Source organism: Papaver somniferum, chromosome 3 (assembly GCF_003573695.1).
Source record: "Papaver somniferum cultivar HN1 chromosome 3, ASM357369v1, whole genome shotgun sequence".
Taxonomy (NCBI): domain Eukaryota; kingdom Viridiplantae; phylum Streptophyta; class Magnoliopsida; order Ranunculales; family Papaveraceae; genus Papaver; species Papaver somniferum.
In genome coordinates, this window is record NC_039360.1 from 8229656 (window position 1) to 8253575 (window position 23920).

At 38.5% G+C, this 23920-nt stretch overlaps 3 protein-coding genes across 3 annotated transcripts; 1 reads left to right on the top strand and 2 right to left on the bottom strand.

Annotated features, from left to right (window-relative positions):
* Positions 1-14659: 14659 nt before the first annotated feature.
* Positions 14660-17490, bottom strand: LOC113358975. The gene is made up of 6 exons (XM_026602680.1): positions 17318-17490; positions 16635-16726; positions 16080-16168; positions 15398-15995; positions 15227-15291; positions 14660-15127 (listed from the first exon to the last, which is right to left on the bottom strand). Exons 1-6 carry the CDS (start codon positions 17488-17490, stop codon positions 14660-14662), a joined length of 1485 nt encoding a protein of 494 aa, XP_026458465.1.
* An 836-nt stretch (positions 17491-18326) lies between these two features.
* Positions 18327-19284, top strand: LOC113360899 (proline-rich protein 1-like). Its single transcript, XM_026604327.1, has 2 exons — positions 18327-18674; positions 18768-19284. Exons 1-2 carry the CDS (start codon positions 18356-18358, stop codon positions 19103-19105), a joined length of 657 nt encoding a protein of 218 aa, XP_026460112.1. The 5' UTR covers positions 18327-18355; the 3' UTR covers positions 19106-19284.
* Positions 19285-19432: 148 nt separating this feature from the next.
* Positions 19433-20314, bottom strand: LOC113358976. Its single transcript, XM_026602681.1, has one exon. The coding sequence runs from the start codon at positions 20312-20314 to the stop codon at positions 19433-19435; it is 882 nt and encodes a 293-aa protein (XP_026458466.1).
* Positions 20315-23920: the final 3606 nt, after the last annotated feature.

Below are 23920 nucleotides of genomic sequence, written 5' to 3' on the forward strand. Positions count from 1 at the left end.
TTTTTTAATATTTTTTAGGTATTTTTGATGATTTGAGGGAATTTTTCCTAATTTGAGAGAAATACCATGAAATCAAGGAATTTGATGAATTCAAGGAAAACTAATAATAAAATAATGAAACAAAGGGGCGTGTGGGACCGGCTAGGGCATGGCCGGCCGTCCAAGGCCCTGTCCCACAAGTTTTCGTAATTTATTTTGTTTTATTATTATTTGATGATTTGTGCAAAAATACCATGAAATCAATGAGTTTTTTCATGAAATTAGAGAAATAATAATAATAAAATAATAAGGAATCGTGGGTGTGGGGCCGGTTGGGACCAAGGCATGGCCGTTTGGCCAATGGTCACGCCCCACACTCCTTAATTTTATATTATTTTTTATGGATTTATGGAAGTACCATGAAACCGAGGAGTTTCCTCGAGACGAAGGAAATTTGATAAAATGAGAGAATTTTCATCAAATCATGAAAATTAATAAAAATGCAATAAAAATATAAAACTGGCGTGGGATTGACCACGACACGGCCGGTTGGTCGTGTGTCCGTGCTCCCAGCACACTGGTCAATATTTTAATTATTTATTATTTTCTTCTCTATTTTGCATAGGTTCATCATTTCGTTGTATTTTTGAAATACTTGTTCGTGCGGTGACTGTTAGTGTATCATCGTTGAATACACCTTCACCATTTGAATCGGGGCTTACTTAGAGGTAGCTCAGACGCCCGGTTGTTGATTATTTATTACTAATTGTGGAATTCAGTGGAGAATAATTCCCAAAACTGAGTAATAAGATGTGTATTATTAATTCATAGGATCAACTGAGTATTCGACTAAGAATTCAGAATAATAAAATGAGCATTACCATTCCATGGGATCGTAGATTCGACCATAGAATCGGAGTAATTAAGGTTTATCTATTACCATTTATGAGACCAGTTGTGGGTTCGATCATGAAATCGTAGTAATGAGATAATATAGTTATTGTTATTCTATGAGATCAAGTTGTGGATTCGATCATAGAATCAGAACAATTTTTATTGTCATTCCATGGGACCAGTCGTGGATTCGTCCATGGAATAGGAGCGGTTGTAATTAGGAATAATTAACTTTGTGGCTCTATACTAGCAGAGCAAGCTGTCTAGGAGCATTAATTATCCTGATATGAGCCTTCCGGTAAGTCATATCCTTTATATAGTCAGGGTAAACTTGTTGTTTGTTCCTGAAGACGTTATCGCTCTATACTAGCAGAGCAAGCTGTCTAGGAGCCGTCCATCTCGTGATGCTATATAGAAATAATCACTGAAAGTATTCAGTATTCTTGAGATATGCCGTTGTCCAGTCGTGAGACTACATATCTACATGTACTCTGAGAGAAAGTACTATCCGTTGAGAATTCGATGAGAGACCCGTGTCTCGATACTCACGTCTGATTGCTGAATCAGAGCTTCGTATAATTATGAGTTTATGAATTTAGACCTTGTTGAAAATCCACCATCTATATTAAGTCCCCTGCTTACTGAGTAAAGTGGTGTTCCTCAGTCAGCATTAAATGGTGATTTTCCGGTCATAACTAATAATACCAGTAATTGAACTTAAACGTAAGTTGAGACGTTACCGGATTTAAAGAGCATGAGAAAACCACGACTTGATGAATGCTTCAATGTCATGATTCGAGCATCATTTGATGAGCATAAATTGGTGTTGAACCGCTGGTTTGGACGACGAGTCCGTGGTCGGTTAGGATTCGCGGGTCGGGCTCAATAAGGAAATCCTTAGAAAATTAGGTTTTGGAAATAAAATTGATATAAAAGGGATTAATCCTTTTTTTTATTATTTTCCTTCACACACGGCCAGCACCTTCATCACCTCTCCATCACCTTCACGTCAGCAGCGAGTGGAAGAATTTTTTTGCCGGAGCTTCGCCGCCGTTGCCGCCGGCCAACTTCCGGTCGATTCGCCCAGGTGCGTTTTTTTTTGTTTGCTGATGTTTATGATCCTCATGAGTTTTTCATGCTTTGATCATGATGAAGTTATATACATGTGTGTATATTAGTGTGAGTTTCATGAAAAAACCCTCGTTTTTGAAAAACGTATGTTCGTTCAATCGTTAGTTTTGAAAACTAACTATAATCCCTGATTTAGGAGAGATTTTTTTTTATATGAACCTAGGTCCAGTGATAAAACTTAGTGTATGAGCTTTCATGTGCCAAGGTTTTATCATAAAAGAAGTGAATTTTCATGAAATCGGAATAATCCTTCGTTTTAAAGACAAATAACGATGACACGAAGGAAAATATGTATGATGAACTTGTGTCCAGTGATAAAATTTTGCTTATGAGCTTTCATGTAAATACAAAACTTTATCATATGTATGAGATGTGAGCTTTCACAATATTTTTGAAATAAACCTTCGTTTTAAAGACAAATAACGACGATACGAAGGAAAAATAATTTTTTTTTATATATATATATATGAGCCGTGACATATATTGTGTAAAATATGATGGTATATTTTATTTGCATGAATTTGTTTTCATTAGATAAAATTCTTGAGAATTTATATATGCAAGTTGCATTAATTGCTGTTTTTTCGAAAAATCAGAAACGTGGGTTTTGAGGAACCTTCGAAGATAGACAATATATTTGATGAAATATTTTATTGTTGAAACTTCATAGGTCAGTTGTGTGAATGTTCACATTATGAAAATTGTGTCCGTGATTTCATGAAAAATCAGTTTCGGAAATTAAATAAAGTTTCGTTCGTTTTTGCAGTTTTCGAAGAACGAACGATTTTGGGTGTTAACTCTAGCATTACTATCACTATTGTTAGTGGAAGTATAAAAGGTAAGAGTTAAGAGTTACCATTTTTGCTTGTATTTCCTTGATTTATATCTGGACGGCATACTGAAGTAGAATGTAGTGTGAACCTTTTCAGCTACTTAGCAAAGATGTCCAATTCCCAAGCTGACGACGCCTCGAGGGAAGAGATGTGCGTTGATGATGGTATCTCCAGAGATGAGACATGCATGGATGAAACTTCCGTTGGGGGAGACGAAGACGAAATCCCTGGGATTAAGAATGTCCCGAACATAGATGATGCATTCTTTGAAAAAGATATCCCAGGAGCTGAGCAACATTTGAAATCCCCAGTGTATCGTCTTTTGATAAATCCCAGAACTGTTACTCAGAAGAAATTGGTGACTCCTAAGACAGTGATTCGATTTTTTCTTGAACGAGGGGTCTTCACCTCATCAATCATAGAGTTTAAGCTTTCTCGAAGACCTTTGGAGAAATTTTCCGGCTGGGTGAGGCATATGTTGGGTTTTCCTCATGTGAGGACCATGCTCGACTAGGCGCAGGTGACGAGAGCTATTCAAGCTTCTGGAGAGTTGTTCATTTATCATGACGCAAGTGGTATTGTGGATCTGTTTACTCGCTGGTGCATTCCCACTCACACTTTCATATGTAGATGGGGAGAGTTTACCATTACTTTGGAAGACGTGGCGGCTCTGATGTATCTCCCGATCACGGGAAATCTTCCTGGGGATCTTTCAGATGAGGAGACCGTCGTTTCTCATGTCTTGACAGCTGCAATGGAGAAAGCGAATAAGGCTGGTAGTAAAGAATTCTATGCTTCCTGGTTGACACACTGGTAGACCAAAGACGAGGTTTCTGATAAACCCATCGAAGATACGTTACTCATTGCTGCTTTCTTATGTTTATGGTTGTCCAGGGACGTTTTTGAAGACAGTGGAAACTTGTTGAAGCCTTTTGTGATTCCCTTTGCTATTAATATGGCTCAAGGTGAGCAACTTCCGATAGGTAGTTTATTCTTAGTCTCCTTGTATTACAACCTGGACTCCTTGATTATAGACTCCAGTGTGTCGAACGGCTCTATGAAGATTGAGTGTTATGCCAACACGATGTTTCTTCAAGCTTTGATGTGGGAGCATTTTAAGAATTATGCACCTACTCCACGTAATGTTCTGTAAGGACCGAATACTGATGCGCGCCATACTTTACCTGAGAAATATAATGCTAGGATCATGCGTTGGTCCACCAAGCAGCCTCGTTCTAAAATACGTTTTATTGATGTGTTAGATGAAGAATCTGAGTTCAATTTTCGCCCGTGGGTGTCAGTCCCGATTATGTTTCTCAGCGAATGACTTTCAATACTGGAGAAGGCACGAGTTTGACGTCTGGTGCGCATTTGAGTGATGGTGAAAGATCTTTCATGTTGAGTTGCACTCCTGGTCATTTGCTATCAGTCACGTTTGGAGAGCTTTCAGTGGAGGAGTATAATATTTATAGAGCAACTCGACAAATGGGTATGGAACAGTGTGTTCCAACCATACGGACAAGGAATCCATTAGTTGAGAAACTCAGGACTCATTTGGATCATACTCACGTGGAAGGGAGTAGCTACTGGTTTCCTGGTTCTGATAAATTCGTCTATGTAACCCCCGGTTATGTAGAATTCTGGGACCAACAACTTGGGCGTTTGCGTGGCTTTGTAAGATTTCCCAGACCTCCATTCAAGGATCTTCCTTCGGCTGAGATGATTTCCAGTCGACCAAGATTGAAGTATCTTTCTGGTGATAAACGAAAGTTGTCTCCAGGATGCTCTCAGGTATGTTTCTTCATATAATCTTCACAAAATTATAAGAAATGTATTATGATTATATTACTGGATTTCACCACAGGACGGTCGTAATATACGACCTCGAATCGGTGTATATTTCTCAGAGACTGAGTCGTTTATTCATAGCGGAGAAGGCAGGCATAAAGGTTATAAGTTGTTACCTAATACCGTAAAGTCTCCAGTTGGTGCTTTGGTGAGTTCCCAATATTTCTCACTGTGACTTTCATTGCTATTATCATTAGAATCATGAAGCCGACGTTGTTAATTTTGTTGCAGAGTTTTACTCCATCAAGTCTTGAAGGTCTTCAATTTTCTGTTACTGAACAAGCAATCGCTGATTTGAGTGACGAAGAAACTGTAAGTATTTCTCCATATGTTCAAATGGGGTGCTTCATAGATGAAAATATTGATTGTAAAAGACGTGTACAGGAGGACGTCGTCATGGAGATGGAGAATTCTAAAACTCAATCATCCTCTGGGAATAGGAATAGAGGTAATTCCCAAGATTCGGAGCCAGATGGAAGTGATGTTCCTCTTGTCGTTGATGTGGACAATTCCAACCCCTTGGACACTTTGGAGACTCCTCAAGTAAGTATATATCCTGTACATTCTTCGTAGAATTATAAAAGTGTTGACTTGTGGATGAATGAATGGGACCCATGTGAATATATGAAAACTTAGTCGAATTTCATCGTCAGAAAATTCAGAACCCAACTTTTTAATAGAAACGCTGTAGAATCTTCGTCCGGAGTCCGATTTTGACGATCTGCATGTGAAAATTCAAGCCCAGAAAATTTCCAAGCTTTAGAAAAGAAGTTTTTGTGTTTTGAGCACGTTAAGAGCCTGAAAAAGGCGAAATAGTAAACTTCCAGGAGACTTCCAGAACTTTTTCAGATTGTGCGTTACTTGATATTTTGGCCACATCTACTCGCTCGTTCATCGGATTGTCATGAAAATTTTACATGTCATAGAGGACATCCATACGAAGAGAATGGAATATGACCCATCCTCGGATTCCTTGTAGATTGCTCCCAGTTAGTCTCTTAGTACAGGGCAGAGTTCAGTTTCTTCAGACGGACTCATCGTAAAATGTGTTTTTATGACTTTCATGTTATTTGCTTGTGACTTGAATGTAGTATGATGAAACTTGTTGATGTTCCCTTGCTGGTATACCGTGTTTCATAATCTCCTTTGGATTCGTGACTCTAACCTCATGTAATCTTCGTATTAGGTGCTAAATACCAAAGTTGAGGATACTGGAGCCAACGATGATAACCCTAACCATTCCGGAGTTATTGATGAGGAGACAACCATCCCTGTATTTCAAGGCCATGAGAAGGTCGTTACCGCTGTTATGGAAACCCAGATGGTTGTTTCCTCAGTGATAGAAGAAACCGAGACAGCAGCGGAGAATACCGAAGGAACTGTTGCTTTAGTCGTGGGAGCCACTCCAGTGACCGAGAACCGTATAATAGTGTATGAATATACAACTGCAGGGGTCGTTTTCGATCCTCCCTTTAAGACTTCACTCCCGTATCATGAACTGGTCGGTTGATTCAGCGTTCCCATTGGATATGCACGCTTGTATGAGACGATATGGAAGAAGTTTGGCCATATGATCGTTGACAGGAATCCTGGGCGTGCTTACGCTTTAATAATGCAAGTAGGCGTTATCTTGCGTATCGTGAGTGATATGCATACGAGACCCATGAATACCGTGACTCCATATATACTCTTTGATTGGGAGTTTAACTTGGAGATTTCAGAAAGACTTGGCCTCAACGTGAAATGGCTTAGTAAGCAAATAAACATTATCAAGGATTCATGTGAGAAGAACATACCCTTTCCGAACAATATTGTGAAGGAGAAGGAGGACAAGATTGCCAAGCTGGCCGAGGAGTTGAATAAGGAGAGGGCAACTTTGCAAATCTTGAAGGATGTTGATGAGCGAAAGCCTTTTCTTGTTGATCTCTTGAACTTCTGAGAGATGTGAGGTTTATACTTGGGTTTTTGATATTTAGATGGTTTTGGATTGACTGATGGTTGAGGATTTTCTTGTAGATTTGATAGAGATTTTCCTTTACGAAATATGAAGTGAATTTTGATAAATTGCTGAATTCAAATACTGATTGCAAGTATTGCAAATGTTTTGGAGGAATTGAAATACAAATGAAAGAAAATCCTAAATGTTAAATCCCAACGCCATGAGTGCTTCAAACGCCCAATACCTTAAATGTCCAATAATTTCAGATAAACGCCTTGAGCCAATTTTCGTGAATTACTGGTAGGGTTCTGCCATCTGTGTTGGTGAATTTGTAGTATCCTCCGGCCACGGATTCAGCGACCATGAATGGTCCTTCCCAATCGGAGTTCTTTGTAGAATGAAGACCGCGCTGAACTGCTTTGAGAAACAGGTCTCCTTCATGAAACTTGTTAGGCTTAGTCGATCGTGCCTTGAATATCTTCCGCTGATTCGGAATTCCCTGTTTGATGGAATTCCTCGATTGTGACCCGTATGGACACTCGCGCGGAAGAGAGTATCCAGCATAGCGTTGATCATGCTTAGCCAAGTCTTCAGCAATAAATCTCTCGATGGAGTGACTGATTTGAAGAAGTTCTGAACCCAACCATTCAGTGTAATATTCCTGAGGTGAAGTTACCCACTCGTAGTTTTTGATGACTACTAAATTATTCATGGGGAGAAGTCCTTGGACCATAGTAGCGTATTTGAACATTGGTAATATTGGAGCAAGAGGACGAATAAGACTTTCCTGAGCTCGAAACCTTCTGACAAAGGTATGTGGATTATCTCCAAGTTCCTTTGTAAGTCCCATCAGAGTTTTTACTTCTTCCAGATGCTCAAACAGTGGTGCGTCCTCTGCTTCGTCTTCCTACTCGGAATCCTTGTCGATGACAGGATGTATTGAAGGCATCGTTGTCCTTTCAGCATGAATACAAGTTCTCCCAAGGACCATGTCGTATCCAGGGTCTTCCAGGATTATGAAAAACTTGGCCTCAGTGCATATCGATCTTTCCGTAACTTTGAGAGTGATGAAGTCGTATGCGTTTCTAGAGATTCCTTGGTGATCCCTGATTGCTATGGGAGCGTGGGTGGCTTCCGTCGAGTAATACTAGCAGCTCTGAGAGTTTTCAAAGGGATGATGTTGACGGCGGTACCAACATCGATGAACGCCCTCTTGAACTCATTTCCTTTAATGTGCACTGTGATGAGCAGTCCCCAATCATACATTTCTGAGTCAGTGGATGAAGGTCCGGTGATAGTCTCTTGGATTAACGGACGTCTTCCGGACACGATGTGGTTCAGTGCAGCAAACATGTCTTTCCTTTGAGATTTCGAAAGATACAACAGCTCGCAGACATGTTTGATCATAGATTGGACCGTTTCCTTGACAGGAGGTTCGGAGATGGTAAAAGTTCTGACTGGGAGGGGTTTTTTGTGCACCCCCTCAGTCCCCAGGTTGAGCTCTCCTGTTTCGACCTTTTCTTTGAATATGCGCTTCAAAATTTTGCAATCACTCGTGGGATGGATGACGTATCTATGGAAGCGACAATACCGAGAATTTTCCATGGCCTCTTCAGTTGGTTCCTTCTTGACATAAGGAAATTTGATTGCACCGTCTTGAATCCAGGCATCGAGTATTTAATTAACTTCTTTCATTGAACAGGGAAAATCATGTGCTTCTGGATCTTCCATATGCTGAGGAGGGATTTTCGAATTCTCCTTCTTGTGTGTTTTTGAAGGGGTGGAGGAAGTCTGCTTGTGTTGTGGTTCTGCTTTTCGCTTACTCCCTTCCGTGATAGCATTTGTTGAAGGTTGCATGTTATACTGCTTGTTGATCAGACGTCTGCTTCCTCGAGTGTCTTTTGAATCTTCAGTCTTTGTTGACTTTTCTCTTTCCAAAAGAGCGGGTGCAGTGGTTGCCGACCTCTTCGCAGCTTCGTGAAGCTTTGAGAAAGTCTGGAATCGAAGGTTTTATAGCAATGACCTGTAGATCGGGAGCATGCCATTGATGCACAAGTCCACCAGTTGTTGCTCCGTGACGTTTGTGTCATGAAAATCCAGGGCTTGGACTCTGAACCTTTTCATATTATCATTGGGATTTTCACTGAACCTCTGAAACATTCTTCCAAGGTCGGAGAGTGTGACTTGTTCTGACACGAAGAAGTATTTCCTGTAAAATGCGTTAAACATTTCTCCCCAGTTGTTGATGGTCCCTGGTGTGATGCTGTTATACCAGGTGTATGCCCTGCCTTTCAGAGATTTTGAGAATTCCTTGAGACGGAAGACATGATTATGTCATGTTCTCCCAAGGCTTCGAGAAAACGAGAGACATGTTCCCGAGCATTGCCAGTTCAATCATACAAGGTGAAAGTTGGAGAAACGTAACCTTTGGGGAGTAGAATCCTCTGCGTAGCGGCAGGATAAGGAGGTTGATGACGATGGTCATGCGATGTCTTGCCTTTTCCATGGTTCTCTAAGAGGTGCTCCAGATCCTCGCGAGTGATGAAATTCGGTGATCCCTTCGCTGATGAGTTGTCTGCAGCAGTTTTGTGGACTTCGTCGTCTTCTACAGTATGGATTGGAATTACTTCAGGACCGTCGTCCGAGGATTTCTCCTTCTCCTTTCCCTTCTCTTGAGTCTTCTCTGACATCTTTTCAGTAGGAGTTTTGAGATAATTACACAACTCCTTCTGTGTAGCACCCATGTCAGTCTGGTCCTGTCCAAGAGTCTCCCGCGCTTCACGAATTTCCCCCCAATAACTTTGACTTATAATACCATTCATTATTCGTTCTTAACTCCTCTTTGGATAGTATAATATGTAGTTTCTGAAAGAAATATCTTCATATAGAGTAAATTTAGGAGTAGTAGCTGCCATTTGTAGGAAATTTTGTAACAAAATGTTAACTATGAAACACCATATATATACCACTTGGGTGTATAACGGCTATAAAATTAGCCATTACTTGATATATAGTACATAATTTTAAAATTATGTACTATATTTATGTCAGTTAAAGGACATTTAAATTTCAAAATTATAAGTTCGGTTAGGAGAGAAAAACTTGCGATCCAACCGAACTCCGAGTTCTACATGACAAATACAAGTGGTCACCGAACTTTTTTGTGGAGGCTCACAACCAAACTAAGCATATATACGATTCCAAAAGCACTCCAAAACAAACCTAAGAATTGGTCTATGTGATTTCTGAATCAAGAGAATGAGTTTTCCAACATGTGCAATGGCAAAAATTTGAGTCTCCAGAGAACATTTCGGTGACTTAAGAAATAATAGTCTGCTAACCGAACTACGAGTTCGGTTACAAGACAAATACAAGTGGTCACCGAACTTTTTTGTGGAGGCTCACAGCCAAACTAAGCATATATACGATTCCAAAAACACTCCAAAACAAACCTAAGAGTTGGTCTATGTGATTTCTGAATCAAGAGAATGAGTTTTCCAACATGTGCAATGGAAAACATTTGAGTCTTCGGTGACCTAAGAAATAATGGTCTGCTAACCGAACCGAGAGTTCGGTTACAAGAAAAATTATGTTTTTCTAACCGAGCTAATATCATATGGATGAAGGCTAACTGCTTCAGCCTACAGGAAATTTCAGTGACCCGTGAAAATGTTGCGAGGCAACCGAACTATGACTTCGGTAACCTGGTAGAATTTTACCAGGTAACCGAAAAAAGAGTTCAGTGACCAGTAATTTATCACAGGTTACAAATTTAAAAATTGCAGGTCACCGAAAACATATTGTATTTCAACATTTCAGTCTTATAACATTGAAAACACAAACCCAATAAAAATTGAAAACACAAACAAGGTTCTAAAAAAAATATAAAAGTGTTATACATACCAAACTACGAAATCCTCAAGTAATTGTTTAAAACACACAAACATACCAAATTAAATCATACGAAATCCATAACTAAGATGTCTTTTGAAACTAAAATCATACGAAATCACTAACGACCAGTTTTACGACCCCTCTTGCCACCTCCTTGTTTACCACGAGTTTTAGGTCGAACTTCCTCATCACTTGTGGTATCATCTCCTTGACCAATTTCCTCCACAACACGACTTGAACCTTCTCCTTGTTGTCGACCCCTTTTACCACCTCCTTATTTATCACGAGTTTTAGGTCGAACTTCCTCATCACTTGGGGTTTCATCTCCTCCACCGGTTTCGTTCACAACGCGACTTGAACCTTCTCCTGGTTGTCGACCCCTTTTCAGTTGCTTATACCTATTTGGATCCACCATTCTTTTAGTTATAAGACCCTCCCACTTCTTGTAGTAGGCGGTTTGTTCCTTATTAGTCTCCATCGGCTCTCCACTTTTGATTTTAGCCATCCATTTCTTCAACAATTTCGAACCCTTCAACACCTAATTCCAATTTTAAGCACAAGTAAATATTTTTTCAATAGTTTGAAACAACCGAAAAGTATAAGAGAAAGAAATTTTCTTACCACATTATCCCATAACATTTTTGCTTCTTCTCCACAAATAGGCATCTCCTTCTGAGCTCTCTTAGCCTCCCTCTCCTTTGCCTTTTCCTTTGCCGCATCAGCCTTATCTTGTTGTTCTTTATTTATCATAAAAGGATGACTAATTTGTTAATAAAACTCCATATAATCTTCTTCACATGCATTTACATCTCCCTCACAAGGTACCAAATCACCTCTTGGTATGTGGTAGTGTAGATGGGGGAAACGATTTGATGGTTTTTAAGGAATTGAGGAGACGACCGTACGGAGGAGAATCCTCGAACCGAGGAAAATGTTAAACCTCACACAGATGCACCGCTGCGAAGGGGGTGCTTTAGATTCGAGAGATCAATCTATAGTACTGCGGCCTAAATAAAGACAATGACCGTTCCAGAGTAAATTCGGTCACAAGAGAGGATGGGTTGATCTGTAGTAGGGAAGCTGAGAAATGTGTGGAATGGATGGTAATCAAAGATTGTGGGTGTGTGAATTCCGAATACGATAAGCTCTGAGTGATTGAAATTGCTCAATTGAGAGTAGTTGCTCAACTGATGAGTTGATGATCTCGTGTTGTCGATGAGACGTGAGATTGATGATATTGATGATAATTCAATCATGATTCAGAGACTTATTTATATTTATGGAATTGTAGACACCATGATTCCATGAAGTGTGACAGTTGATAGAATCAAGGAGTGGGGAAGTGAAGATCGTGTTTGAAACTAGTTGCTCAATGTGTGGAGACTTGGTCGATTTTCCACCCACTACCTCGTGAATTCCTTCAACTGATTGCACAACTTGCTCACATTCCATCGTGTGTTTGAACACACGTGTCGTAGACCTCCAGACCAAAACCCTAAGTTATATCCCCCCAAGTGACACGATTGACGTCTCGTGGTTTGCTAGTCAATTGATGACTTCATGGTTTGATGGGACGATGACCATGTAGTCGTTGAGTTGAACATGATGTTCTGAAACTCATGAATTGAACATGTCATGAGACAGAGGTATAGTTCTTACGATGAAGTGAGCAAGTATTGCTCATTCGATGGATCGTTGAATATTGATTGTTGAACTAATATTGAGAAAATATTCCTCATCTGAGCAAGTGCTGCTCATGTGATGAATTGTTGAATATTTGATTGTCTAAGCATGTGTTGCTCATCTGATGGATTATTGACAACGTACCAAAAATATTAATTAGAATACTGGTCGTTGAAGCGAGCATAATTAATAAAATTAATGACCATGAGGCCGACGTAAAATTATTAAGGTTGGAATCCGGAATGATGATCCTTGGATTCAGAAACCCTAATTTGATCAATTGATGATCAATTCATGGTTCGTCAAAATTTCAACCATGGGACGAAGGAGGGAGCGACTACATGGGACCCTGGATCAACCATGTAGTGTCCATGTGCTCATGTGAGCAAATACGAAGAACTCTTGAAGAGTTGACGATTTGTTGGTGGAAGAATGATTAAATGCTGGTTTAATCATTTATTCAAAAATGATCGTCTGAGCCTTAGGTGAGAAAACCTAATTAATTATGCCGAGGCGAGGGACCGACCATGGAGTCATGAAACCGGCCCTGGGTTGTCCCGTGACCGCCTGACGATCACTTCATGAAAAATCCAAAGTGTTTGGGAGATTTTTGGACCTAATACGAGCAATTGTGCAAATTAGGTCAAAACTATGAAAATTGATGGGACCGGCTTCCGTGAGCCAAAGATCCAATCTTGGTCGGTCAAGATAGCGTGCTCGTGTCCCCAAGGCGTCCGTGTCTCAGTCCTGAGAATTTTGATGTTTTCTGACGTGCGATTGAGCATCCATTCGAGAAAATATGCCAAAATTAGGGTTTCGACGAAACTGAGGAAAACACCATGAGATGATGAAAAATAATTATAAAATAAGGGATGAGGTGGCGTAGGGCCGTCGTGGTCAAGGCATGGTCGGCAGGTCGTGACCACGGTCCCGTGATGCCTTTTCCTTAATTTTATAATATTTTGATGATTTTATGAAAAATTCATGAATTTTGAGAAATTTGATGAATTTAGGGAGTTTCCATGAATTGAATGATTTTTCATGAGTTCAAGGAAGCAAAAAATATTAAAATAATATAAACAAGGGCGTGTGGGACCGTGGAGGCATGACCGGCCGGCCAAGGTCCGGTCCCACAAGTTTTCATAATTTATTTTATTTTATTATTATTTGATGATTTGTGCAAAAATACCATGAAATCAAGGAGTTTTTTCATGAAATTAGAGAAATAATAATAATAATAAAATAATAAGAAACCGTGGGTGTGGGGCCGGTTGGGACCAAGGCATGGCCGGTTGACCAATTGTCACGCCCCACACTCCTTTCCTTAATTTTATATTATTTTTTATGGATTTATGGAAGTACCATGAAACCGAGGAGTTTCCTCGAGACGAACGAAATTTGATAAAATGAGAGAATTTTCATCAAATCATGAAAAATAATAAAAATGCATTAAAAATATAAAACTGGCGTGGGATTGACCACGACACGGTCGGTTTGTCGTGTGTCCGTGCTCCCAGCATCCTGGTCAATATTTTAATTATTTATTATTTTCTTCTCTATTTTGCATAGGTTCATCGTTTCGTTGTATTTTTGAAATACTCATTCGTGCGGTGACTGTTAGTGTGTCATCTTTGAATACACCTTCAGCATTTGAATCGGGGCTTACTTAAAGGTAGCTCAGACGCCCGGTTGTTGATTATTTATTACTAAGTGTGGCATTCAGTGGAGAATAATTCACAAAACTGAGTAATAAGATGTTTATTATTAATTCATAGGATCAGCTGAGGATTCGACTACTAATTCAGAATAATAAAGTGAGCATTACCATTACATGGGATCGTAGATTCGACCATAGAATCGGAGTAATTAAGGTTTATCTATTACCATTTATGAGACCAGTTGTGGGTTCGATCATGAAATCGTAGTAATGAGATAATATAGTTATTGTTATTCTATGAGATCAAGTTGTGGATTCGATCATAGAATCAAAACAATTGTTATTGTCATTCCATGGGACCAGTTGTGGATTCGTCCATGGAATAGGAGCGATTGTAATTAGGAATAATTAACTTTTTGGCTCTATACTAGCAGAGCAAGCTGTCTAGGAGCATTAATTATCCTGATACGAGCTTGCCGGTAAGTCATATCCTTTATATAGTCAGGGTAAACTTGTTGTTTGTTCCTGAAGATGTTATCGCTCTATACTAGCAGAGCAAGCTGTCTAGGAGCCGTCCATCTCGTGGTGCTATATAGAAATAATCACTGAAAGTATTCAATATTCATGAGATATGTCGTTGTCCAGTCGTGAGACTACATATCTACATGTACTCTGAGAGAAAGTACTCTCCGTTGAGAATTCGATGAGAGACCCGTGTCTCGATACTCACGTCTGATTGCTGAATCAGAGCTTCGTATAATTATGTGTTTACGAATTTAGACCTTGTTGAAAATCCACCATCTACAGGTAGTTAGTAAGTGCATTCCAATGTGCTACCGCAGGAGTTGGTTCATGATTTGGCTCAAAATACTTCTCAGTGTTCTTTGTTCCTTGAACCATCAAAGTGAAATTTTCTTTCTCTACGTCGGGATCCATTTGGACGCAACAAAGTTGTCTTAGTATTCTCCTTGGATTATATATTGTGTAGCCGTTAGGATACCAAATTGGTCCATAGTAAGGTGTGACGCCAGAGAAAGCATTCAAGTCGTCTTCACCTACAGAGACATCATCGGGTACGGCGTATGGGTGAAATACCACATCGTTCACCGTAAGTTTATCCAATTTCTCCCTCAACGAAGTCAATTGCTCTTCTTTAGACTTCTTTTGTGCATCCAAAAACAACCATTTTCTTATTGTAGGTTGGTCATAGGGATAAGGGTCTTTTGCCCTAGGCAATCCCAATTTACGGAAGTGGTCGTAAATCCAAACCTATGCGAAAATACAAAAATATCCACGTACATGAAAATTGAATTGGAAGTAGAAAAGCTTTGCGAATAATTTGCTAATTAACAATGTAGAAAAACTCACCTGAACAAGAGTTAAGTAACCTCCAATTTGATTACACTTAATCCTCGACCCTTTGCTCATCTCTTCTAAAAAAAAAAGCAAGCACACCAGTGGCCCAAGAGTATTTGTTCATCTCATCGAGATGCTCCAAAAGTTTTAGATAATGTGCATCCACCCTATTTCCAGAAGTGCCGGGGAAAATGACAGTTCCTAGCATATATAACCAAAAAGCGGTGACATGATGCCTAAGGGTCTCCCTGTCCATCACCAACTTTCCTTTCTCTACCTTCTTTTTTGTCCCTCCAAATGCTTCCTTCAACTTTACCAACTTGAACTTCTTGACATTCTTCTTCAATGGTCCATTTGCCTCTCTTGGATTATACTCATCTCCACGTTGAGGGGACCTCACAGCACGTCTAAACTCACATTGAGACTTTCTTGCATCCCATCCTAGACATTTTAGAGCAAAATATTCAAGAGCTTCATAACTCATTGAGGGGTTGCAGCCTTCTCGAAGACATTTACCTTCAACTGGTAAGCCGGTGATATTATGGCAATCATCGGGAGTAATTCCCATCTTGCCGAATGGAAGATGCATAGTATATGTCTCGGGATAATGCCTCTCGAGAAATGCGGATACGGCAACAGTGTCAAATTTCACATGTGCTAACTCAATATCTCTCCATAACACACATTCTTTAACCTTGTCTACAAACTCGTCACACTCCAAAGAAAGATACCATGTGGACGCTTTTTGACGTTTAATAAGACGAACTGCATCGTTATGATCCTACGAAAAGAACATAAAACTATTAATACTTGATGAAACACTATTAATACGAAAAGAACGTAACACTATGAACTTAAAGAATACCTTTGTCGCATAGATCTTCGCAGCCCATGAGTGTTTGTAGCCAAACAATGTTTCCCCTCCATCATTTGGAGTATCATAAGTTGGGTACACTGGTGGCAAACACAAATCAGGATGGGGAAGGTGTGAGTATCTTTTACTAGGCGGCTTCGGCTTCTTTTTCTCTTTAACAGGAACAATTTCTTGCTCTTCTTCATCATCATCCTCTCCCTCTTCTCCATCCTCTTCCTCTTCTTCTTCATCATCATCCTCTCTCTCTTGTCCATCCTCTTCCTCCTCTTCATCGTCTCCCTCCTCTTGTCCTTCTCCTTCTTTGTCGGGTTCTAGTTCTTCTTCTTCTACATTTCCTTGGTCTTCATTTCCTTGCTCTTGTTCAACCTCTTCATTTCCTTGGCCTTCATTTCCTTGCTCTTCTTCATCATCATTCTCTTCTTCAATAACATTATCAATTGTATTCTCCATTACCTCTTCATTGATATCTTGGATTACATCACGAACACTATCTTGGTTGACTTCCGGTAACAAGCCCCCTCCATGTTTAGCATTAATTTGTGGCACCAGCTTTTCGGAAATCTAAATGTTTTGCTCCACGAGGGGTGGGAGTTTTCAAATCCTCATCTAGTTGTAGTCTCAATCTTTTTCCTTTATTCCTAATGAACAAAAACCAAAGTAATAGCTAAACATAAAAGAATATTGTGTTATCAAGTCAAATAGAACTAAAGAATAAAGTAAACACAATACTTGTGATTAGCAGACTATAGTTCGGTTACCAATTTTATTTTATTTTTGCATCGTAACCGAACTACATATTTCAAAAGTTCGGTTAGCCATAAAAACTATCGACAAAACCGAACTCATTCTTAACTTTTAAAAATTTAGTTCGGTTACGAGAGTTTTTTTTGCGAGCACACTGAACTAAATATTTCAAAAGTTCGGTTAGCAAGAGAAATTATCGACAAAACCGAACTCATTCTTTCAAAGGAAAAATTGAGTTCGGTTACGAGAGATTTTTTTGCGCGCAAACCGAACTATGTAGTTCGGTCACCAGATATTTTTCAAGTTTTGCGAGCACACCGAACTGTTCTTATTTTTGGAAGTTCGGTTAGCAATTCTAGGGTTACACAAAAAATTCTCCTAGCCGAAATATCTACTGTAACTACTATTTTTAATGGGTTTTGATGATTTCTAATCGATTTCTTCAAAAATAACGAATTGAAAAGAATGGGTATGAAGGAAATTACCCGCGGATTTGCATTTCACTTGAATCGGACTTCTTGGTTGCTGTTGGATGATTGATTTTGCCTCTGAACGGTGGTTCAAGTTCTTTTTGAATTAGCAATTTTTTTGGGAGATTCACTATATGTGGGAGTCCCGGACTCAATCCTGGAAGTCTGGGTGTTTGCTTGGCACGCATTGCTTATAAAGATTGATTAATCGACGATGAAATTTTTTCGAATTGACGATTAACGTCGATGTCTACGAAGAAGAAGAGGAAAAGAAGAGAAGAAGATGAAGAAAGAAAAGAATAGAATCAGTTTTGAAACTGATTTTTTTCTTTTAATTTAGGTTTTAATTAGTGGGTTGGATTAGTGAGTAGTGGGTTAGATTAGTGGGTTATTAGGGTTAGTTATAACCTTAATTAGAATAAGGACAAATTAGTCTTCCCTAATCTTTTAGGACACCCCTTATAATGTAGGGTGAACATTTGTATCACAAAGTAGTCCCCACCTTTTTTGAGTAATCCCAAAAAATCGTTCCTTATAAAGTCAACTGGATGCCTCATTTATCGAGAATAATGACAATGTAGGACTGGGTCTCATTGTGCGTGATTGTGCAGGCACTCAACATGGAAATAGATACTTCCCCACCCAAGCTCCAGAGCAAGCAATGTTTGAGGCAGTCAACTGGGCTCCAAAGAAAGGTTTTGTGAATACTCATCCCGAAAGGGACAGAACTGTTGAAGAAAGTATAAACCAAGCTTTTGACAAATGTTAGGTAGAGTTGAACAAGTAGTGAAAGGATGCAAGTATGTAAGACACTGTATGTACCCTTTGTCTTGTTTGTGTCAATGGATTTCACATACGTGCATCCCAAACTGTATTAGGTTTAAAGATCGTGTCTACATGTAGTAAGCTCAAATCCCATTTTCCAAATTTTAATAATATACAACATGTCAAAACCCAAGCATCTCGACCAAATCTATATATTTCTATGACAGTTCATCTTTCAGACACAAACAGAAAAGAAAAGAGAAAACAACATTTCATACAACTGAAACCATGGCTGTTCTCAATTTCAACTCTAGCCATCTTTTAGTATTCTCTCTTGTTTTTATGTCTCTTGCACTTTACAGTGCTGATGCTACTCCTTGCGGTTCAACAAATGATCAGAAGCCAGGTCCACCGACGAATTACGGGTATGGAAGAAAGTTGAGAGAATATGTTGCTCCAAAACCTGATAGCAAGTCGCCATATGTTGCCTTGCCAAAACCATCACCAAAACCAGAGCCTTACTCAATAAAATCACTTACCTACTCTACCCAGGGTATTCAAGGATACATTTACTGCAAGTCAGGAGCAAAATTGACCCCCCTTGAAGGTATTAATCATCATACTAAACATTCTTTTTATCAGTAGTATCTGATTTGAACACAACATTCTAATTCTAGTTTCGTCTGTGTTTGTTGTGTAGGTGCTGTTGCCAGGGTGACCTGTATAGCTACAGATCCATATGACAATAAAGCTCCATTCTCAACCCTAAGTCCTGAAACAGATGGCAAGGGTTACTTCTTAGCTAAATTGCCTCTAAAGGTTAAAGGAAGCTTGAAGCTAATCAAGTGCAAGACATTCCTCTACAGTTCCCCATCAGAAACTTGCAATATTCCTATCGTCATAGCGAAGGGTGATTATCAAGTTCCCAGTGCATGTAAAGTCGTTCCTGAGTCGAAGATGAACTTGTGTTCGGTAGGTCCTTACGCTTACACCACCCCCACCATGTATAAACGCGCCGACCACAGCCGCCATTACTAGAAAGTAAATGGAAGACAGGGAGAGTGATTTTATATCCTTGATTAAAATGTTTGGGTGTTCGTTGAATATGCTGTTTACTTTTGGTTTTGATGTTCTTCTTTTTCCCCGTTGATGATCAAAATTAAATGATATCATTGATGTTAATGTGTTACAAGGGATAACCAAGCTTCCCATGATTATGAGTTTGACATTTACATTTGCACCACTAATGTTTTATTAAATACTTAATAATAATAAAAAAAAAAATCTCCAACAAATAATACAAACATCTGATGAAGACAACCTTACAGAACCATGAAGATATGGTATTACAATCTTACAGAGTCATCAAACGGATACTCGTTGTGCGCCATTTTCCCTAACAAGCTGCACATAAGAATCCTCCAAGTGACGTGCAACATCTGATATGCTTTCGTTGTGGTGAGACTTGCACTTGAAGTAGATCACCGTTTGAATAACAAAATAGAAATGGAGTAGAACTGTCATCAACAAATAACAGCCTATTGCCACAAATACTTTCCCCACCAAACTCAACCTGTTTCCGTTCACCACCAACAAGGAATACGCGACCAGTATACCGACAAATACGATATCAAGAATCAGATAGACAAAGAAAGAAACCCACCGCTTACCCTTGATCAATTTCCTACTCCTTCCAAAGGCTTTTCTACCATAATCCTTCTCCAAAACGCAAACCACTGTCGCGACGTTGTAAATGAGGGTTACGTAAACCAGTCCAATAAAGTAAAACACTGATAGAAAAAGAAGAAGAATAGCTATTTTGTTTCTCCCTTTACCAGTCGTGGTCCCAAACCAAATTAGCAAACCAATAGCCACACCCAAGTATATAACCATGAAGAGTAAATACCACAAGAAAGTCACAATGAGCCTCCCCCATACTTTACTAAACGCTCCGCTGACATTCTTGAAGGTAACATCTTTGGAGGTATAGAAACAAGCAACAGCAGTAACCACAATAGAAGTCGAGTACAGAGTGAAGAACACTATTACCAGTGCGTAGACAAGTTCCGTTATACTCAAAGCAAGGCGCCTGGCATTTTCGTTGGTTTCGATGAAATGACTAATTTGGATTTCGTTCAAGTTAAGGGCTGCAAGTGGCAAGAGTATACCTATGGCAATATGTGAAAATAGTTTCTTCCATGTGAACGACACTTTACAAGCTTCCTTGATGATACTGAAAAAACCCATGGATCTTATTCCGGTAGTAAGATTTTGCAGTTCTAGCTTTAGAGAAAGAGAATGAATAATGAGATGCAAACTACTGAAAAGAGAAGCGGCAACTGGATCAATAAGAAATAAGAGGATGGGAGGAAAGTTGATGTGTTTGGAAAAGACAAGTAAGATGGATATTTATATAGCAGTAATGGTACCGACGTTAGCTACGGTAGATTGACTTTGAATTTCACACCAAGTTCAAAATCTAATGGACAGAAAATGAATAAGACGCGTCCCCCGAAAACAACAACAATTATAATGATTGTTAAATGATTCGCCCCCACGAGGCTGTTTCTCCGTCTTGTGGACTTGAGTTTACTTTTTAGTTTCACGATGGCCAAAAATGACTATTTTGGCTTGAAATTTATGTTATTTTATTTATCGGTGGGATTTTAAAGCACACCTTTGGTGCGATGTAGAAACGTTGATGGCTTTTAAGGAACTAAGAAAAAGTTAGAAGGTTGGTAGTTGACGTGAAAAATCAGGAGACTCTCCAGGAAAATATCTCCCTTAAAAAAGAAAACTCTTTATCCAACTATTTTTCTTAATGGCTAATTTATTTTTGATTAATTAATGTTAATTCGGATAATTAGTAGTAAAAATATTGTGTTAGATGTGAAACTAACTTGTATCAATGAATCATCAAAACATGAAAAAACTTAAAATTTTGAATTTTTTTGAAGAACAACAACCCAGAATCGGTTTATGTTGACATTGGTATCAACCGATTGTAACTTCAAAAACATATAGTAATTTTTTGAAATTTGCTTTTACCCAGAATCGGTTTATATAGACATGAAATCAATCGATTATCCAGAATCGGTTTATATGGACATGAACATGAAACGATTCTGGATATTTATTTATTTTTATCGGTAAATTATGTGTTGTTAAACATCAAATAAAATTAAAATTCATTCTACTCCATATATATATACCCGAGTTAAGAATGAGTATGACTTAATACTCATTTTCAGATCATAGAAGTCATACTCGTTTTCAATTCGAGTATAAAATTATACTCGTTTTCAATTCGAGTATAAATTTTATACTCATTTTCAAATTGGGTAAAATCATACACATTTTCAATTCGGGTATACCACTATTTTCATTTGTACTCGAACTGAAATCGAGTATGATTTCATACTCATTTTGTGATCGAGTATTAACTGGAAAAAATGGGTTAACCAGAATCGGTTTACACGACACATACACAAAAACCGATTCCTGACATAATAGGAATCGATTTATAAAAGTGTTCATGTAATCTGATTCTAACCAAAAAAAAAAAATCGGTGTATAAAAGTGCTCATGTAATCCGATTCTAAAAAAAAAAAAAAACATAAAAACAGTTATCTCTTTCATACCAGAATCGGCCTATGTGGGCATTATAACATAGACGGATTCTGGTTCAATTTTCTACAACCAGAATGACCATCCAGGACAATCGGGATATGTCGGCATTATCATAGACCTCTGGTTCAATTTTCTCCAACCAGAATGTCCATCCAGAACAATCGGTCTTTGTGGGCATGAACAACAACGATTTCTAAATGAAATCGGTTTACAAATGCATTGACGTAGACCGATTCTTATAAACCCATATAACTTTGAGTTCAATAATTTGGATTTTTGAGTGATTGCATGTTATTAAAATCTACTCTAGGGGATTGAGTTGATAGAAAATTACCTGATTAGAGCTAAAATGAAAAAGCACCCACTTTAGGGGATTTGGTGATTATCGACAATGTTTTTGTTTAAAAATGGAAAAAAAAAGGGAAAAGAAGAGAAGAAGAATCGGTTGAAGTGGAGATGGAGATGGAAATGAATTGATTTTTTTTTCTTTTGGATTTAATGGGGATAAGTTGGTAATATTAAAAATTTATAGGGGAAAAACATGTAGATTCATCAAATTTAGACACCCCTTATCCTTTTCTATCGGGTAGATGAGGAAATTCATAGGCCCCAAATAATATGTATATGCCCCAAACTAGCCAGGATTTTCTGTAGTAAGCAAAAACGAATAAGGCCAACCTATTATGACGTTTAAAAAGTTCGACCTAACAGATATGGGTGCTCAATGAAGATGTTTCCCGCACTTAAAATCAGTATACCATGACAATGTGAGATCACTAGACGGATGAAAAATGTGAGATCGCTAGACGGGCAAAAACAAAAATGGCGCTATGTTGAAATTTGTGCCCCATACTGAGTATGCATGAAGGAATCAATTTTTTATTATTTTTTTTATTTATTTTTTTTAGATAAGAGAAAATTACCGACCCAAAAGTTGAAAGTAAAGATACCGGAGGAAAACTCAAAGTCCTCAATTGTGGGAGGCGCCTTTAAAAAGTAAAGGTGCCTCCCACAATCAAGGACTTTGAGTTTTTCCTCTAAATATAGCTAACCTTTGGAGTTCAAGAAAGTTACTACTTTTAATAGTTTTACAAAAGAGCTGAGATTCAAAATGAGTCGATTCATTCTATCATTTTTCCTCTAGCTGGTTTTCCTTATACCACATTGCGGTTGATTACATCCTAGAAGATCCAAGATTCTGCATTGGCGTTGAGCAGTGTTTTAAAATCGGACCGGACTGGCCGGTCCAACCGGTAAACCAGTGAACCAACAGAAAAAATGGGCTGGTTCTCCCTTAACACAGTAACATGTAAAAAAACCCAGAAAACCAGTTGACCCGTACGGTTCAACCCCTAAACCAGTCGACCCAGCTGGTTTTTATCCGCATCACCCGGTTACTTTTCTATTCAGTGTTTTAGATTTTTTTCTAAAAATATTTCTGGAAACACTTTTTTACTTCTCTAAAAAATTATTATGGTAAATCAAAGAAGAATTATGCTGGAAAAAAATCAGATTGATTATGTGTGGTCGGATCTATGATGCATCAGATAGATCAATTGAAAAAAATCAGATTGACTATGTGTGGGTCAGATTTATATATGCATCGGGTATATCAATTCATTTATCAATTTACATATCACGAACGAATTCTCGCCATTATAAAAAACGATATTAGGAAGAAAGCTTAAAACTTATAATCGGAGGAGACAAATAAACTGAAAAGAAAGTAAAAAGGAAATAAATCATCCATAGTTAAATCTGTTGAATTATTTCCTTATCTGTGTGTGATAATAGCTGTGGTAATCAACAACCTAAAAACTCAATACCATCCCTCACTCCAGAATAAAAGTAGTACTGGTGGAGCTTACCCTCTCTCCTATTGGTCGGTGAGCATAGCCTCGCGTTCTCATTGGCTAATTGGGAAACCATTCGTGTCCATCGGATGAAATTTCGTTAGATATGGTGCGTTGGTCTGACAATGTGCGGTGTAGATTGGGTGGATTGTTGGGACACACGCGACGGACGACCCTCATTATCTAGAAAAATTGTTATATTAATTTCGTGTATTTATTGTGAAAATCCAGAAAATAAAGAACACTATTATATTAATTTGGGACATTTATGATTAAAATAAAATAAAAAATCAATTCAACATATTTATGGAATAAAATAATAAGATTTATATTTTTTTGAATCTTTTATAATTTCATGTATTTATTATAA

Bases quoted from the DNA above. Each gene is read 5' to 3' on its own strand.
- LOC113358976 (XM_026602681.1), bottom strand. From the start codon at position 20,314: ATGGGTTTTTTCAGTATCATCAAGGAAGCTTGTAAAGTGTCGTTCACA.
- LOC113360899 (XM_026604327.1), top strand. From the start codon at position 18,356: ATGGCTGTTCTCAATTTCAACTCTAGCCATCTTTTAGTATTCTCTCTT. The intron at 18,675-18,767 runs GTATTAATCATC...TTTGTTGTGTAG, and splicing joins AAAATTGACCCCCCTTGAAG to GTGCTGTTGCCAGGGTGACC.
- LOC113358975 (XM_026602680.1), bottom strand. From the start codon at position 17,490: ATGCGTGCCAAGCAAACACCCAGACTTCCAGGATTGAGTCCGGGACTC. The intron at 15,292-15,397 runs GCACTTCTGGAA...TTTTTTTTTTAG, and splicing joins AGGAACTGTCATTTTCCCCG to AAGAGATGAGCAAAGGGTCG. The intron at 15,128-15,226 runs GTGAGTTTTTCT...ATTTTCGCATAG, and splicing joins GTTACTTAACTCTTGTTCAG to GTTTGGATTTACGACCACTT.